Consider the following 18,013-nt stretch of genomic DNA (forward strand, 5'->3'; position numbering starts at 1 on the left):
TTCAGTTTTACCCCCAAGTAGTTATAATTGCCAGAGAACTTAACATATTTTGTTCTGGGACTGCCTTTCCTAGAATTCCTGTCTAAATACTCTACATTTCACTTTGCTCTTACTATTAAGATGTTGAGATGCGTTTTCTAAGGAAGCAGAAAATGATTTCAGGATTGTGGGGTGAGATTTCTTGAAGTCATTCCCTGACACTCTTCAGAATAGAAGATATGTTATCAGGCACATTTGTATTGGGTCTTATTCCGGGGGACTTCCAGAGGCCTGCGGCCCGCCAGTTTCAAGAGGGTTTCACCTATGTTGTGATCCTACAGTGCGGACAGCAGCATTAATAGTGGAAATATGTTTCAGGAAACCTGTTGTAAACTAACTTCTTTCACTCTGAAAGAGAAATTGCCTTTTGATTTTTCTTTTCATACTGTAAAAGCAAGACTAAGCTACTTCACTGGTAACTAGGTCATCAAACAGATTTGTGTTGGAATCTTGTGAGCAAAGATACTGTTTTTTTTCTGTAGGTATGTGGTTCTGATGAATTACATATGCATATGTGGTTTTTAAAAAAAATTAATGTTTATTAAAGTGTAGCTAGTGTCTTATAAAATATTGACCCGTGCAAAATATGGTTGTCCTGTTTCCCCTTCAGCGACATTACCATCCCATAGTGCAGAGATTTGCAGCTCACCTCATCGCTGGAGCCCCTTCCGAAGGCTCAGAAGCACTCAAACCAGAGTTGAGCCGAAGGTAGTATTTAGCATTGCCTTATTATAGAACTGCAAATTTCAGTTGATAGCTGTTTTGACTATGAGAAGTCTGTTTTACAAAGTAATAGATTTCAAAATGTAAAGTGCTGGTTGGTTATCTGGACTTGGTCCACTTCATATTCCTGAATTATTCCAAAGAGAAAACATTGCTGACTGTGATTTTGTTAGTTTGTTTTGAGTAATTACTTAACCTTTTTTTTTTTGGTCATAAAAAGTTTCACACATACAGGTGAGTAGAAAGAATAGTGAATCCCCATGTGCTCATTACTTAGGTTCAACATTTAATAAGATGATGCCATATTTGCTTTATGTGAAGGTCCATGAGTCCAGCCACAGAACCTTTTTTTTTTTCCCCCTCCAAATGGTTCTGCTAGGACAAGAAAGGGAGAAGTGAGGAGGGAGAGAAAAGAAGTGCTTTGAACACTGCCACCCAGAAGGGAGCAGTTTCTCTCCTTGGCCCTCATAGCCATCTCTGTTCAGTGCCCCTGACCTGTGAGAGTTTGGACTGGCACTTCCAGCATTCACCTTACATGCTTCCAAATGGGGAAAAGCGTCCTTCTAAAAGAAGTTTTTTTTTCCCACAACTTTTTGATCTGAAAAAAATTCGTACAGAGAAGTTGAAACAGTAGTAATTATCATTTTTTCCCCCACAAAATCAACTAGGAAATACTTCAGTTATACAGAAAAGAAGAGAAAATGGTATGACACCCTTGTAATATTCCCATCACTCAGAATTAATATTTTGTTGCAGATTTTTCCCCTTCTTTGCAAGCCCACTGGTTTCTTTAAATCAGAGATCACAGACAAGTGACCTGTAGGCAAGATTTTCTGGCCTCTTCAGAGTTTGAACAAGAATCTAATTGGTTGGTATCTTTTAAATATTGGAAGAATTCGCCTAAAAATCATTTCCAGCTTCTCTTGAAATACTGAGAGGTTTGACGAAACAGGTCTATATTTTTACAAGGCAGTAGTCAGCTGTATCCCTCTCTAAATGAGACATAAATTGTAATTTCCTGTAAACCCTTTTCCTTCTGGGTAGGATAGCGATAACCTTTGCTCTTATTAAATAGTAAAATGGCCATTTACTTCTTTCATCCCTCATACTTCCCACCTGTACCCCAGCTTTGTTTTTCAAAAGGAAAAGGAGAAAATGATTCTTTGTCACTTCTTCACAATCCTTTTCTGGTATGTTTTTGTCAGAGACCTTCACCATTTGCCTCATTTATGCCAGAGGTTTCCTTTTCTGGAGGAAGATGAATGGATTTATCCCAAAGGCTTGAGAAGGGAGACTCTTGATGGGCTTCCCCTGGGGAGTGGAGCTTGGGATGTGAGCCTGATTGCATCCCTTGCCGATCTCCTTTGGAGAATGTGAACCAATCTCAAATCATTAAGGATTCATTTACATGCATGGATATAGACATTTATTCTGTCCTGATTGGCCTCTCCTTGCTTTCAATCCAGGCAAACAACTGAAGGGTTGAGCTGATTGAAATCCGTGGAAGATGACTCCATGCCTTATGCTCTCATGACTAACTTACACTTAGTTGCGTATCGTTCACATAACTGATTGAGTTGGGATTTGATCATATTGAGCTTGAGGGCTTTTGCTCAGCCTTCTTTTTGTCCAGACCTATATTTCTAAATGTATACCAGACCTCTCTGAGGTGGATTTAGTTGGATAATGATGTCATAACATGGGGATTTAGGATTTATATAAGTGTGTTTTGTTGGTTTCCAAAGAAAACAAAAACAATAATTAGAAAAGATATATGCATTCTTCTTATGTTCATTGCCGCATTATTTACAGTAGCCAAGATATGGAAGCAACCTAAATGCCCACCAATAGATGAATGGGTAAAGAAGATGAGGTATATATACACACAATGGAATATTACTCAGCCATGAAAAAAAGAATTAAAGCTTGCCATTTGCAACAACATGGATGGACCTAGAGAGAATTATGCTAAGTGAAATAAGTCAGAGAAAGACAAATACTGTATGATTTTACTCTAAAAAACAAAACAAATGAACAAACAAAACAGAAACAGAGTCATAAATACAGAGAACAAACAGGTGGTGCCAGAGGGGAGGGGGTTAGGAGGAGGAGAGAAATAGGTGAGGCAGATTAAGAGGTACAGACTTGCAGTTGCAAAATAAATGTCACAGGTATGAAATGTACAGTGTGGGGAATATAGTCAATAATTATGTAATATCTTTGTATGATGACAAGTGGTAAGTAGACTTATCGTGGTGAACATTTTGAAATGTATAGAAATATCAAATCACTATGTTGTGTAACAGGAACTAACAGAGTTGTAGGTCAATTTTACTTCAAAAACAAACAAACTCATAGAAAAAGAGATCAGATTTGTGGCTACCAGAAGGCGGAATTGGATGAAGGCAGTCAGAAAGTACAAACCTCCAATTATAGGATAAATAATTACTAGGGATGTAATGTACAACATGATAAATATAATTAACACTATTGTATGTTACGTATGAAAGTTAAGTGAATAAATCTTGAGTTCTCATCAGGAGGAAAAATTTTTTTTCTATTTCACTGATTTTGTATCTATATGAGATGATGGAGGTTCACTAAACTTATTGTGGTAATTCATTTCATGATGTATGCAAGTCAGATCATGCTGTACATTTTAAACTTACACAGTGCTGTATGTCAGTTATATCTGAATAAAACTGGAAGAAAATAAAACTGGGACAAAGAAGATTTTAATGAGAAAAAGGAAACAAAAACGAAAGCAGGATTATGTTATATATAGGTTTAGAATAATGAGTACAATCTAATTGTTTTCTCTGGGTACAATCTAATTCTCTGGGTACAATCTAAATATTCTCAAGTTACACAGGTATGGTGGTGTCTTTACTTTTCTTATATTTGTGATTATAGATCTGCTGCAGAACTTTTTGAGGCTTATAGCATGGCAGCAATGACATTCAATCCTCCTGTTGAATCTTCAAATTCCAAAAGGAAGGTATGTGATACTTTTCATTATTTTTTTTAAAGGATGAAATAACTAAATTAATATGTCTCTTAATACCTGATTTCAACTTGCTTGTTTCGTGTTAGGAGTTGATGGTAGGATAGATTTCTGGGGTTGGAATTCTATAGAGTCAGTCAGGAGACTGTTTCATTCAATGTAGGATATGGCTGATATGTCCAAGACCTGACCCAGCACCTGTCGTTATGTTTCATGTGTTAGTTTGGTGTCAGCTGTTGCCATTTTTAACTTTGCTCAGGCTTGGCTTTTGCTTATGGCGTAAGCAAACTTTTAACTCATACTTTTAATATTTTTTCAGGATAAAGTTTTACAAGGGGATTCATTTTTAAGTGAAGAGTTAAGTCAACTAATCAAAAGACATTGTAGTGAAGTTGCTACTCAGTTGCCTCTGGATTTCACCAAATATTTGGAAACATCACTACGGTAGTAGAAGAATGAAAGTCAGGGGACTTTGTTGTATATTTGTGTGTTTGTGCAGATGCACATAAAGATATATTGTTAATTTAGGACCTTCTCTTGAGGAGGAAGAATTATCCTTTGTGTGGCACAGGGTTCTGCCCCAATTCTGAAAATATGCACAGGAGAATCAAGACCATGAGATTGCTTTCTACCATTCAGTTACTCTTTATAACCAAATACTTTTTATAACGAAATAAATGTTTTTTTTTATTGTACCACCATGATGGAAGTGAGAAACATTCTAAGTTTGAGTGTATATATTTTTATGAAAAGTTTTAAGAAAAGAAAAAATAGCTTCCAATTGGATACCAGGTTCTTTGGCTCCTACTGGACGATATGCTTCAAGAAGTAACCTAATTTGGCATTTGTGAAAAAGAGTGAGTGCTCATCATGGCTACTTTCAAAGAAAGTTTGAATGTGATTCTAGTCTCTTCGAAGTTCGTCGCATTTTCTGACATGCTCTGGAGGGTGATGGTGGAAAAAATTAAGTCTGAGACTTTCTTTACCATTCTGTTTTAAGGATAAAGGGTACCGAGCGAGGGGCTTTTTTTTTTCTCCCCCTTTTTTTTTTTAACAGATGAAATGCCTATTCTTATGAATATAATTAAAAAGCAGTATTTTATGTGACAGCTATTGCCATATTCTAGGAATGGCTTATGAAATAAGTGTTTTAATGACCAGGTTGCAAATATCCTCTACTGCGAATAGCTGAATAAAACAGCTGCTTTTTTCTGCTTCCTATTCTTGTGAGCATTTAAAAAAATGCACAGCAGTCCAACTAAATAGATCTATTTCTTCAAAGCTGTAGAAGCCAAATATTTTGGCCTAGGGTAGTGCTTAAAGTTCTTTTTTTTCTCATGACGTAAATGAAAATAGAAAGTTCCTTTATCATGGCAGCAAAGTGGGGCATATCAGCTAAATAGCACATGTTAATCTTTTAGCATATTATATGTGGTTTTAAAAAGTGTTTTTAAGATCAATTTTTTTAGGCTTGATTATTTAATGGTGAGAAATATATGGTTCATTATATAAATACTTGCTTTTAATGCACTTTTTAGATATTAAAGTCCAGGAATGTTATGAATATTTGTTTAGATGACCAAGGGGTCTTTCCCCATTGGAGCACAAGTGACCAGTACATGTCACAAATCATTTATTTTCCAAACATATACAAATACATTTATATTTAACGTTGGCAGCAAAAACTATAGTTTAAATGAAAAACCAATTTTAAAATAAAAATTCATCAACTATTTCACACTTGTATTATGCTTTTAACCTTCTTGTTACACATATAGAGAATCACAATGGGACCATAAAATTATACATCTTGTATTTGAATATCCTATATGAATTTGAGGATGAAACATATTTGTGTACTAACTTCTGTGGCCTTGTACTGATGAGTTTCATTTTCAGAACTAAATATTATAGTCATTAATAATAACATACACACACACCCTGAGGCTATAATAAACTACAGCCTTAATATCTATTTTTTTAACTAGATAAATATTGAGCACCTACTATGTGCTTAGCACTGTGCTAGGCACTTAAAAGTGAAGTCGGGTAATAACAGGCATAAGACGTAGCCTCAGTCTTGCATGCCCTTGCATGTTGAGTCAGATCATTCACACATTTTTTTGAACGCAACATTACCCAATTCAGTGTCAGAGTGAGTTGTTTCAAAGTTCAGAGACCTGTATCATCTGAAATAGGGAAGGTTTCAGAGGCCTGCTGGATGGCAGACTTGAGCATAGTATGTTTTGGATCTAAGAGATGTGTACGAACAGCTTGGTAATCATGGAGATTCAGTATTTCAAAAACATTCAGGTATTCCTGTCAGAATCCTTAGCCCTCATGCAAGGACTGCATTTAGGAAGCTGATAGGAAGAAATGGCAGAGAACATATAAATTGTTAACAATGTACTGTATCATGTTGACCCAAGTTTGGGCTTTGTGTAAGAGGCAGTCTCTTTTTCTAACAACTTTTTGGAGGGTCCAGGTATTCTCCTCTTCTTGCCTTGCTGCTAATTTAAGAGAAGCAACTAAAAGTGTTCGAGGCAGCCCACTAGAGAGCTCTTTCCCTGTAGGCTGCCTCTCACTATGCCAAGTTCAAGGTCAGACACCAGCCAGGAAAATCCTCCTTACTGGCATGGGAGCAGAGTTGTGGAGCTTCGTGTTTTAGTTAATTCAGTTTTACCAGGCCAGTATGCAAGCTCTGATTACTTTTCAGAATTAAGCAAGGCCTGCGGGTGTCTGGCAGAAGAGGAGAGGTCTACAGAGATACTAGAAAGAGAACAGAGGAAGGGGAAGATGTGTTTTAAAAAAAAAGTACATACGGAGCCATAGGCGAGGCCCGCTTTCATTTAATGAGCCTCCAGTGTCTCCAGAGCCATCAAGATGGGAGACCTTTCTGTGAAAGTAAATTTGACTTTTGACTCACTTTTGTTGCGTCTAGACTCCATATTTCTCCCCAGCTGGAGAATTTATAAATAACTTGGTAAGGATGACACGAAAAGAGGCGTTCCTTTAAGAAGGCACTTTCTTCCCAAATAATGTTGTTACTTCCTGCAGATTTATCCTCAAACTTATTCTCAACTCCTTCACACCCTTATATAATCTTTGTGAAACAATTACAGAGGAGGTGACTGAGAGGAAGTTGATCTGTTTTTCCAGCCTCACACATCTTATTCTTATTCATCTTTTCTTGCCAGTGGCACCACCCAACAGAACTCATGCTCCTTTCTGTTTTTAGTGAAGCATTTTAAAATATGTTTTTTCAAAATCTTGTCATAAATACAGCTTGCATATTTGTTCGTTTATTGGGTGAAGTAGAAAAGAACAGCTTATTGCTTTGCCGGGCAAAGGGGGCCACAGGGGGCTAATGCCCTCAAAACTGCGTGTCCCGACCTGGAGGGGTTAGTGAGGAGTTTTATAGTAATGGTTCAAGGAGGACGCCATCAGCTCATGGACATTCTGATTGGCTGATGGTGAGGTAAGTGGGAGTCGGCACCATCAACCTTCTGGTTCCGACCGGTCTGGGGTCTGCGTGCTTGTGGGCACCATACCCTTCATTTCTCCCACTTGGTGGGGGTTTCAGCCAGCTTGTATATATTTAGATTCTTTTCCATATCGACTTTACTGATGAAAGGTCGCTACCCAAATTTTTAATGGTATGGAAAGTATGAAGTAGTAATGGGTATAGTGTGGGTGACTATTTTAGATGCATTCTAAATAGGATAATTTCTTTCATTTGCTATAGTAATATATAATTCAGAGAAGCTCTAAATCAAAATTTCCTACTTTTGGCAAACACCAGGTTGTGCTGGTTAGCTATAATAGTAGAGTAGTCCCCCCTAAAGTCCCCAAGACTCAAATACAGTAGAGTATGTCCTTTTACCTCAAAATGAACCACCAAGTTGGGCTGCAACATAGGCCGGAGGTTGGGTTCACTCATTTGCTAAAACCTAGTCTCCCTTTCAGTCTCGAGGTAAGTTTCAGATTTTGTGCTAAGGGCCATGGGGTGGGGTGCTGCAGGGCTTAGAGTCAAGGCCAAGTGATAAACCTAGTGAGACCAGTCTTGCTTTCCATCTCGCTACTCTGCACAGTTTTCATCTTGACTCTTGCCAGTTAGACCAGTAACCCAATTTTTATGACACAGTAAGCCCAGCCAGAGGAAAAAATGCCTCTTAGTTTAGAGAAACTTGATTACGGTTTCTGGAATATTTTTAAAAATGAGGCAGCATTGTACGTTTGTTGTAGACTGATTATTTGATTTAAAAAGAAACCTGTAGCACTGTACAAACGGCATCAAACTGGAATAGCCTGAATTCTGTTGACAAGCAAACAGTAGTTCTTCTAGCATTAAAGCTTTGACTCAGTCAGAACTTCCAATAACATGAAAGCTGGGCTGTGTGTTTTTAACACTTCTGTTAGCGTATGCAAAGAACTTGGGGATTGTTTTATTCATTTTTTATGGTGAAAAACTTCTCAAAGCAAAGGTTAGGATTTTTAGTGTGTTTTATAATTTGAAGAAAAACGTCTTAAATTTTAATGTCAATAGAAAGATAAAATTTGGATTTTACTTAGAGGAACACCTTTCATTTTAAAAATCATAATTTGCTTCATGCCAAGAATAAGAAGAATCCTTTACACGTACATGATAGTTTTATACAGCAAGGTTTTTAAAATAATTTACATTAAATGGCAAGTTACATGAATTCTGGCCTATTTCAGATAGTCAGAGCATACATTTTCTTTTTAGGAGATTTGTTTTCAAATAGTGAGATAGAACCACTAATGCTTCTAATCTGCAAGCAATATCAAGAAAGCTATGTATAATAAATATATAGGTACAATGTCAGTACAAACCTAGTAAAATAAATAAACACCAACTCAATCTACTTTTGCTTTAAAAACATGGTTAAGTTTCTTGTTAAGATGTCACAACTCAGTAGATATTATACGTTATTCTAAATTCATTTTATGGAAACCAAAAGTCTGTGAATATATAAGCAATAAACGTAAAAAAACCCAACATCATTCTGTAGCTAAAAAGAAGTACTACAGAATTCACAATGGTACACAATATAGAAACTAAATTGAATTACTTTTTAATGAATCTTATAGGACATATTTACACTTGCAATGCCCAAAATCTTCCAATTCTCAGCCATAAAATGTATGACTAAACTAGCCTGCTTGTTTTCATACCTCTGTGCATCTTGTTCCCAGTTTTCTAAGTCAGGTCAGCAAACTATGCCCCTTGGGCCAAATCCAGCCTGCCACCTGGTTTCGTGTGACTCTTGAACTAAGAATAGTTTTTACATTTTTAAATGATTTTTAAAAATCAAAAGAGGAATATTTATTACATGGGAAAATTATATGAAATTACAATTTCGGTGTCTTTATATAGTTTTCTTGGATCACAGCCACATTCATTCACGTACGTATTGTCTATGGCTGCTTTTGCACTACAGCTGAGTTGAGTCATTGCAGTGGAGACCATATGGCCCATAAGGCCTAAAATATTTACTGTCTAGCCCTTTACAAAGTTTGTTGACCCTTATTGCAAGGTTAGCAATGGTTTTTCCAACTGTTGACACGTGTAAAATGGCATCTGCTGGGCTTCTTTGCTTCATCAGGAAACTGGTTAGTAGCCCTGTGCCATTTTGCTTGACCTCAGTGTGGACCTCATATCGCAAGTTCAGAAATCATCAATTTCCAGTTTAAGTCTAATGAAAATAAGGAAGTTATATTTGTTTCCATCATGTTCATTCTTGACTTTATAACTTCTTGCCCAAAGATCTTCACCTGTAAAGTTGAATACATAGGCTTGTTAGTCTCTTTAAAGTTAAGGAGCAGAAACGTTCATAGTGTAGCAAGGTTTAAGGTTGTTCAACCAACAGAAACCCAAGCTCTGGTGACTGGGTTTGGGGGAGACACTATTTCCTATAAACTCACAGTGGTAGAACATGATGTTCCTGGGAGGTGGAACATTAGGCTATTTCTGCCCTGGAACATCACATTCTTTAGAAAGATTTTTTTTTTTTTAAACCATAATTAAACTGTTCAGCTTTAAAAAAAAAAAAAAAAAAAGGTGGACTTCTGTCAACTACTTGGGTAAGTTAAATAATTATTTGTTTAGAAATTCTTAGATTATTATTAGGAGGTAACTTGAAACTTTAGAGGTGACTATTTCAGAACAAATAACATGAAATATATCACTCAGCAATAAAAATATTAAACTTGTTTTCTTACGAGCATATACATACAGAAAGGCCCTTCTTTTTTCACAAATGCTCTTTCTTCGAAACACCATTTGTAAAATTAATAACATGGGATCTATATTCCCATAGATGCACCAATGGCTATTACTATTATTATATCAATGGCTATTTTTATTTTATTTATTTTTAAATTAAAAAATATTTATTTATTTATCTATTTATTTATTTGGCTGCACTGGGTCTTAGTTGCAGCACAGGGATCTTCGTTGCCGTGTGCAGGATCTTCAGTTGCAGTATGTGGGATCTTTTAGTTGCGGCATTCATTTCTTAGTTGGGGCGTGCGGGATCTAGTTCCCTGACCAGGTATCGAACCTGGGCCCCCTGTATTGGGATTGCGGAGTCTTAGCCACTGGACCACCAGGGAGTTTCCTCAATGGCTACTTTTAAAGAGAAGCTTCCCCAAGTTTAGCAAAAGATGTGAGGTCAATTGACTGATTCTGAATATCTGCTTACTATAGGAAAATTGAGTCCAAAGGCAATTGTCTAAATCACCACCACCCTCCCTACTCTCCTAAAATATAAGCAACTAGTAATGCTCATTATAGCAAGCACATTATTTTAAAGTCAAATTTCTAGTGGAGTTGTATTCTTACGTACTTACTAATCTTCTGGCACACCGAGGGCTCTTTATGTGCAGAGTGTAATTTCACTCTGTCATTACGGAGGTTATAATAGGTGTGCATAACATTATCACACCTATGATTTATTTGATGCTAAGTTCTTGATATGGAAAACAATATTTGAAATTTTGATCCCTGTCTTTATTGTGTGCTCACACACCCACTACCACTGTGAGTCATTTTCCAGAAGTTGGAGAGGCTGAGCATGGTACTTAGTCCTAAAGCTCACTGGGCTTTCGGAGACACTGCCTGTCTCGGTGACACTGTGGCAGGAAAGGAAGTGAGTCTGAACTTTAAAAATGGGATACCGGAGGTACCGCAACAGAAAATGGGTGTTGAGCCTTCTCAGAGTCTGGAACAGCCCAGGGCTTCACTATTCTCTGCATATTCACTATTATCTGATGCTGTGTGATGTGGATTGCTGCCACAGAGCCGAGATTTCTTCCTGATGCGTCTTTGCGTACAGAACCTAAAAAGCCCTGACTCGGGGTAATGGGATGTGCAGAAGTTCTGGAGGAGGCAGTTTCCTGTATTTGGCCTCGTCTGTTTTGAAAGAGCTTTCTTTGTAAGTGCATACGGGGCACCGATTGTTTTAGGAGTTGCTCCTTAAACACTGGCTCAATGTATCAGCCTTCTTTTGGGCTGTTATAAGTCAAATTTGGCCCTGTCAAGAGATATTAATAAATTCTTTAATTATGAGCTTCTACAAATATCTGATTGTGATGAAGACAGATGAGGCAGCTCTGTAGTATAAGCAACAATGCCTTCACTGTGCAGTTGGTCTCTTGAGAATTTTAAATCTTAGAACTATGATGGAACAGGTGAAAAATGGGCGTTAATAATCCCTTGGGTTCATTAAGAAACTAAGTGAAAAGAAGAAGTCTATGTTTGGTTTCCTCACATGCTTTTTCTTTTTTTAAATTCAGGTTCCATATAAATAGTCTGTTTTAAGATAGAATGAAATTTACTCTGTATGTGAATACCAAGCAGTAAGCTGGCAACCAAAGGCATGATTTACTGCAGGCTGTTATGTCATTTTGCTTTCTTTTTAATCATTACATCCTGGATGCCAGATTTTAATTTTTTAATTGAGGCAGAAGAAGTTGAGGTTGTTGAGAGTAAATCAGACCTAAATTAGAAGAACATCAAACTAGAAATCCAAAGGAATAAAAGCTGAATGGCCCATAGCCGCCCTTCAAGAATGTTCATATGAGTTACCAGTAATTAAGACAGTTCTGTGTCTGATGAAATAAGGCTGTTGTAGTTTGGGCAAGTTTGTTGTCCTCTTGGGGCCTTTAGTTATCTACAAAATAAGGAGATCTAAAGTTATCAGTGCTGAAGTGATGTGTATCTTCAGAGCCCTCTTCCTGTAGGGTACCATTCCTACCTGCCTCAGGGACATCCTCTTGGAAAAGACAAACGACAGTGTACAGACTGTGTCTTACAAAGTAGTGTAAGTTGACCCCCCGTTTCAGAACAGTGCAATGACTCAGAATACCTGGGTAAAACGTGCTACCCTTGCTCACTGTCGATAGTCTATCGTGTCACTGGAGGACATGCTGCCCACAGGTTTCTCCTCCTTGTTTTGGACATTTTCTGAGGCCAAGACCTGAGAAGACGACGTGAGTCCTCGGGGCTGTTTAGTCGACTTGGTGAGCTTCTTGAGTTCGCTTGCAAAAGAGATGCCTTTTCTTTTGTCTTCTCGGGATGCCTGTGGAAAACGAGAATCTTCCATTGGTATTAGGTTAAAGCCAGGGTCCCCAATCACATGACACTGTATGAGAAAAAGCCCTTTCTTGTTCCCTCTCCAGTAAGTAGAGCTTTGGAAAGCAGGGCTGAAGGACTCCCCTCTCAGGACTGCGTAAGCTCAGAGGGGAAGACATTTCTTTCCACACAGTGAAAACAGCCAAACAACATTCTTCCGACTAATTTCCTTGACTCGGGAACTTTCTCCTAGATTTCATTAGCTCCTGAATTTGATTACAGTGTAGTTATGAATATCAAATAATTTGTGAAGAGAAAAGAATAACCTTGCACTTTACCTGCACTTGTTCCTTTAGCTTAAGGATGAATTTTCCTGCACCTTTCCACCTGCTTTGAGCTTGAAAAACACACTCCTGATCCAAAAGGACACGCTGGGAGGACTTTGGGGTAGAAGACTTCCTGTTGGCAGTGTCTTTCACCACCTCTTCCAAAAGCACATAATCACCCGGGTTGGGGTTGCTCAAGATGCTATAGGAATATTTGGCTTTGCATAAGGTCTGAAAGACAAGTTATGATGAACTGAATAAAGACACACTATCTCCAACACCTGCTTCACTGTAGATGAGACTTTGAGGTGGGAAAATATCAGACTTTAAGAGATGGAGGGGGTCTTTCAGATCATGTCATCCCACTTCTCATTATACATTTTCGTAGTTGTAGCTAGCTTATAGGAACTTTCCCACATTGCCTCATTTAGCTTCACAACCATCCATGATTTAGGTGTTACTATGCCCATTTTTCAGACAAGGAAGTTTAAGCATACAGAGGTCAGGCAGATTCCAGTGGATGCACAGCTAGTAAGTAACAGAAAAAGGACTTGAACTGGATTTTCTGCATCCACCAAAGCTGGTAGAAATGGAAGGTCACGCAGACAGTGAGGGGCAGAATCTTGACCCTCGGGAGCCTCTCTGTCCCTCGAGGCTCCCTCTTCATCCCAGAGTCTTGGATGTTAGAACTTACCTGGTCTCACTTCTCATTTTGTACAAGATTATCTTTCATGTACGCATTTATTCACTCATCACATGTTTAGTGAGGGCTTACTATGTCCCAGATACTGTATATAGTTTGGGGAGTTCAAAGTCTATTAAGGAGGCTAATATTAACCAAACTATCATGCAATAAGAATAGCAAATAGCACTTAAGTAGTGTTTGCCATGTGCTAGGTGTTGTAATAGGTGAATGTGCTTTACATATATTTACTTAATCTTCACAATAACTCTATAAGGAAAGTGCTAATGTACTATCTCCATGTTACCTGCATGGTAGCTTAGCACATGGTGTTGTGCTGGAGTCCACTGGAATCAGATGTGGTGGGAGGATTTACAAGATAGAAACTGGCAAATGCTATAAAATCAGGGCCTTTTTTTTTTTTTTTTTTTGAAGAGAGCCAGTTTACCAGCACACCAGTGTAACTAAAGCACAGATGGTTCAGTAACTTGCCCAAGCTCTCAGAGCTAGTAAGAAGTAGAGCTGGGATTTGCACCTGGAGCAATCTGATCTAGAGTCTGTTAACTGTTATGCTATCTTCTCAAGTGAGTGTTTAATAAACGCAAACCATAACAGGGCTTCAAAAGAAGGAAACAGAGTTCTCTGAAGCCATGTACACAGAGAAGCGTGACCAGAGGAGGGGAGAGGGTCAGAGGAGGCCTCCTGCATGTCCTCTGAAGGATCCCTGAGAGATGGCCATTAAGTACTGGCTTAGGCCTTTCTGGGATGATGACATTCCCGCTCTGCAGAGCCACCTTCTAGATCCATTATCGAGGCTTCAGAGAGAGACTGACTCACAGTAGATACTGGGCAAGTATCGTTGAAGGAATCAGTATTTCCCAGCCTTAAGAGGCACACTCTCCCTTGTCAGGTCCCCTTTGTTCTAGAACCTCATTCACAGAGGGAGCTGATATCTGATTTGTCCCAATAGTTCACACTGAGGGCAGGACTGAGGTGAGGAAGGGGAGGCCTTCACCTGCTGAATGACGTCCTGTGCGGTGCTGATGCGGGGCGCCTTGATGACCGTTCGCGGTTGCTCTGGAGAAACGTCATGCACTTGGACAAAGAAACTCTCCTCCTCTGAGCTCAAGATCATCTCCTTGTCATCTTGAACGATGCTCTTCTCTTCCAGGTTCTATGTTAAAAAAGAAGAAAAGTCTGAGTAGATGGTAAGATGATGTAGAATACGGAAAGAAAAACCTAGCAAAAATTTGACATGGATCTTGGTAACGTGGAAACAACTTCTTAGCTTTATATTCCATATGCTAGTTACTATTTCATAAACTATTCTAAAAGGATATACATCTCTTCTTAGAGGAGGAAAGTACTGTAGGTTTCTGCCGATGTTGACACACTGATAAGGTCTGGTCCAGAACAAGCCAGTAGATCTGCTCCTATTAGCTGTGGATTTTGAGTCCAAATCATCTAGAGATAAATTTGTTAAAAGACAATATGCCATTTTGCCAATTACTAAAAGCCAAATAAGAACACAATAAATACATTTAAGAGACATCTACCCATTCCCCCACAGACCTTGAGCACTCAAGAAATGCTAGACATCTGAAACATGAAACATGCAAAATCGGCATTCAGGCAGGCTGGATGAACAAAACCCACAGTGGAAAGGCTAAAACAATGACTGGAAGTAAGTCACATCGAAATGAATGTCGACAAAATTCTCAATAATTATGAGAATTGGTCATCAGGTTAGACGGCTTTTGGTGGGTTGGCTTTCAGTGAATTTTACATATATAATTATATATTACATACACAGATATATCTATAGACATATGTATCTTTTAAAATATTTTCAAGCGGTAAAGAAATATATCAATAAAAAGGCAAACTTCCCATTTCTACCTTTTTTCTTTTCCTCTTCCACCTCTCCCATCTCATTCTCCACAAAAAACCCACTCTTATTAGGTTGCATATCCTTTTAACCATCTGCTATGGATATAGAAATGTATTTTTGTGTATGTGAATAAATATATACAAAGAAACCCTGGAATTATGTGAATTTAGATATAATGTGATTGTCAAACGGCTCCTGTTCTCTGTTAGCCCCATTCTCAAGTGAGGTCGTGTGAAGTTGTCTTCTGCAAGGGGGAGGCAAGGAGAGGACGGGGAGGCAAGGAGAGGACGGGGAGGCGAGGATAGGGCGGGGAGGCAAGGAGAGGATGGGGAGGCAAGGCAAGTGAGCAGTAGGCAACCGCATCTCAGGAAGTGAGGGTGTGGCAGGAAGGCCCTCCAGCCCCCAGCATTCTAGCTTAATCTCAGATCAGGCCACAGAAATGGTGCTACCTAACCAGAAGACTCCAAGAATCACTGCCATTGTCCTGGAACGTCCAGCCCGCCCCAGGACCTACAATTGTCCCCACTGATTTTAAAGTCAAAATGGGCAACTGTCACCAGGTGGCGCCAAACTGTAGCCAGGACCAGAAAGGACTGGCTCCTGGGGCTTCTCACCAACCAGGCGCACAGCCTCGCCCCAATCATTTCATTAATCTTGCAGTCGTGGTCCCTAGAATTTACACAACTGAACTGTTTTGACCCCATTCATCATATTACGCGTGAGGGGGAGAGAGCCATTGTCTATTTTTATTACATAAAATGAGACTGTACTCTAGTACCTATGTCATTCTACAACTCCTTTTTTCTCTCCACTTAAAAGACTGTGATCATCATTTCAGGTCAGTTCCTAAAGATTCTGCATAATATGTCATCGCATTGATTATAATATATTTAACCAATCGGAGAGTGGGGTTGGGTGCTAATTCACATGACATAATTTATAATCTCAGGGTCCTGAAAGCTAGGATGTAAGTAAGCAAGACAAAAAACAAAAAAGTCCTAAGTTGCCACATAAAATATCCCAATGACCATGCACCGGGAATTACTTCGAAGAGCACTCCTTAGAGCCTTACTCAGAGCTTATTAATGTTGAAGCCGTTTTCAGCCACATTAGAAGCCACAGATTATGACCATAACAATAACCTTCATTTGCATATTCCTTTATAGTTTACTAAGCGTTTCTCTACATATTGTCTACATGTTTGGCCTGAGTCTCATGATAATCTTTTTGAGTCAAGCAGGGTAGTTCCTCTCATAGATTTTACAAATTAGGGCATAGAGGTTTACAGAATTCAGATGAGCCATTGAAGGTCATCCATCTAATTTGTGTCAGAGGCAGGTTTGTCTGATTTCAAATCCAGCAGGTGTCAGAGGAGAGCATATTGACCACAGGAAGATACCTAACAGCTTGAGAGCCCAGAAGACAAGAAAATCATACAAAGCAGGCAGGCAAGATCAGAGGTAACAGACTGCAGCTTCATGGGCAAACTGCTTATATATCTTACTAGTTCCACAAAGTAACTAAATGGAAATACTTATAGCCCAAATCTATCAGCTATGCCAGTGTCCGCTTGCATTCACTACGCGTGCTGAATTCATTTCGTCAATCAGTAAATTTGTATTGTGTGTTGCTGTGCAGCAGGTAAGCCTAGATACATGAAATATGATGTTATCTTTTGAGATGTATTTCAGTCATTTCGAAACTCTCCTCCCAACAAAGGCATATAAAGGAGAACTTGCTGTATTGTACTCATCAGAAAATGCTTCCCCTCTAATTTCTCCTTTTTAAAAAATGCTTCTGTTCCACCAGCTTTTATTAAACATTCGTTCCCGATGTCTCTACTGCCTGCTGTCATATACATTTTAAATTGCATGTGGGGCATCCCTTACTCCTGGTCCTTCCAACCATGTGATGAAGTTCCATGGTAACACTCAGCAGGCTGCCCACGTTTCCTCCTGCTCACCACCTCCCATGGTGCGTGTGGGAGAAGCCACGGAGACTGATGCAACTCCAGCCTGGCCAGCACAGGGTGGTGGAAAGAACACTGACCTGGAAGCCGTAAGACTTGAGTGCTGTCTGCTTCTCACCCTGGCATGATCTAACTTCTCTGAACCTGTTTCCTTTGTGTAGAATGGTTTCCATTACATCATGAGATCATTCAAACTAGTGGGTGCTTGAGAGCGTTAAATGCTGCAAGTCATGATGCAAAGATATGGTTTAACAAATTCACTTCTTCACTGAAATTGTCATTTCTAGGATACTTTTTTACATGTAACAAAGACAATTAGAAATAGGAAAAAAGTTTAGAGAGAAATTAAAGATGGCTTCAAAAATCCAGCTAAGCCCTCTATTTTCTCATCAAGCTATTATTATTAGAATTGCTTTTCCTCCGTCTTAGTAATTTGTATGTCTGATGGGGAGAGGACGCTAGGGAGACAAGTACGTTTCTTTGCTTAAAGCAAGTGTCCTTTTATCATCCAAGGCAATGTTAGGAGGGAAGGTAGTGGCTCTGGTTCCCAGAGGAGATGCTGGAGTTCTGTGGAGGCTGCAGGCCACGTTCATAGTTAGGTAGAGAGTGAAAAAGTAACACATGATGCTGAAAAGGGGCTCCTTATCATCTCTCCTGTGTCCCAGCAAGCATGGACCAGCAATGGGTGTTTTACCAGCCCAGCTCTACTACATGCCCCGAAGAGGCAGATCATGTGCCTAGAACAGGGCTTGGCACATTTTAGGTGCTCAACAAATATTTGTT

General features: G+C 38.9%; 2 protein-coding genes across 8 annotated transcripts in view; one reads left to right on the forward strand and one right to left on the reverse strand.

Moving 5' to 3' along the window:
* Nucleotides 1-18,013, forward strand: part of NOC3L (NOC3 like DNA replication regulator) — a 47,017-nt gene that overhangs the window by 26,433 nt on the left and 2,571 nt on the right. The window contains exons 19-21 of one of the 2 annotated variants that reach the window (XM_007187474.2): nt 650-747; nt 3,676-3,760; nt 4,086-4,461. In XM_007187474.2, coding sequence (XP_007187536.1) covers nt 650-747; nt 3,676-3,760; nt 4,086-4,214 — 312 coding nt within the window. In that variant the 3' untranslated portion in view covers nt 4,215-4,461. Of the gene's footprint in view, nt 1-649; nt 748-3,675; nt 3,761-4,085; nt 4,462-18,013 lie in introns of those variants that run through there. The other variant, XM_057530500.1, reaches the window with a different exon arrangement.
* The window catches only part of PLCE1 (phospholipase C epsilon 1), a 319,414-nt gene continuing 309,798 nt past the window's right edge, over nt 8,398-18,013 (reverse strand). For 5 of the 6 annotated variants that reach the window (XM_057530499.1, XM_057530495.1, XM_057530496.1 and 2 more), the window contains 4 exons: nt 14,386-14,544; nt 12,701-12,919; nt 12,157-12,369; nt 8,398-9,562 (listed from right to left, as the gene is read on the reverse strand). In XM_057530499.1, the coding sequence (XP_057386482.1) occupies nt 12,181-12,369; nt 12,701-12,919; nt 14,386-14,544 (567 nt within the window). In that variant the 3' untranslated portion in view covers nt 8,398-9,562; nt 12,157-12,180. Of the gene's footprint in view, nt 9,563-11,876; nt 11,962-12,156; nt 12,370-12,700; nt 12,920-14,385; nt 14,545-18,013 lie in introns of all 6 variants that reach the window. The other variant, XR_009005599.1, reaches the window with a different exon arrangement.

Source organism: Balaenoptera acutorostrata, chromosome 16 (genome assembly GCF_949987535.1).
Source record: "Balaenoptera acutorostrata chromosome 16, mBalAcu1.1, whole genome shotgun sequence".
Taxonomy (NCBI): domain Eukaryota; kingdom Metazoa; phylum Chordata; class Mammalia; order Artiodactyla; family Balaenopteridae; genus Balaenoptera; species Balaenoptera acutorostrata.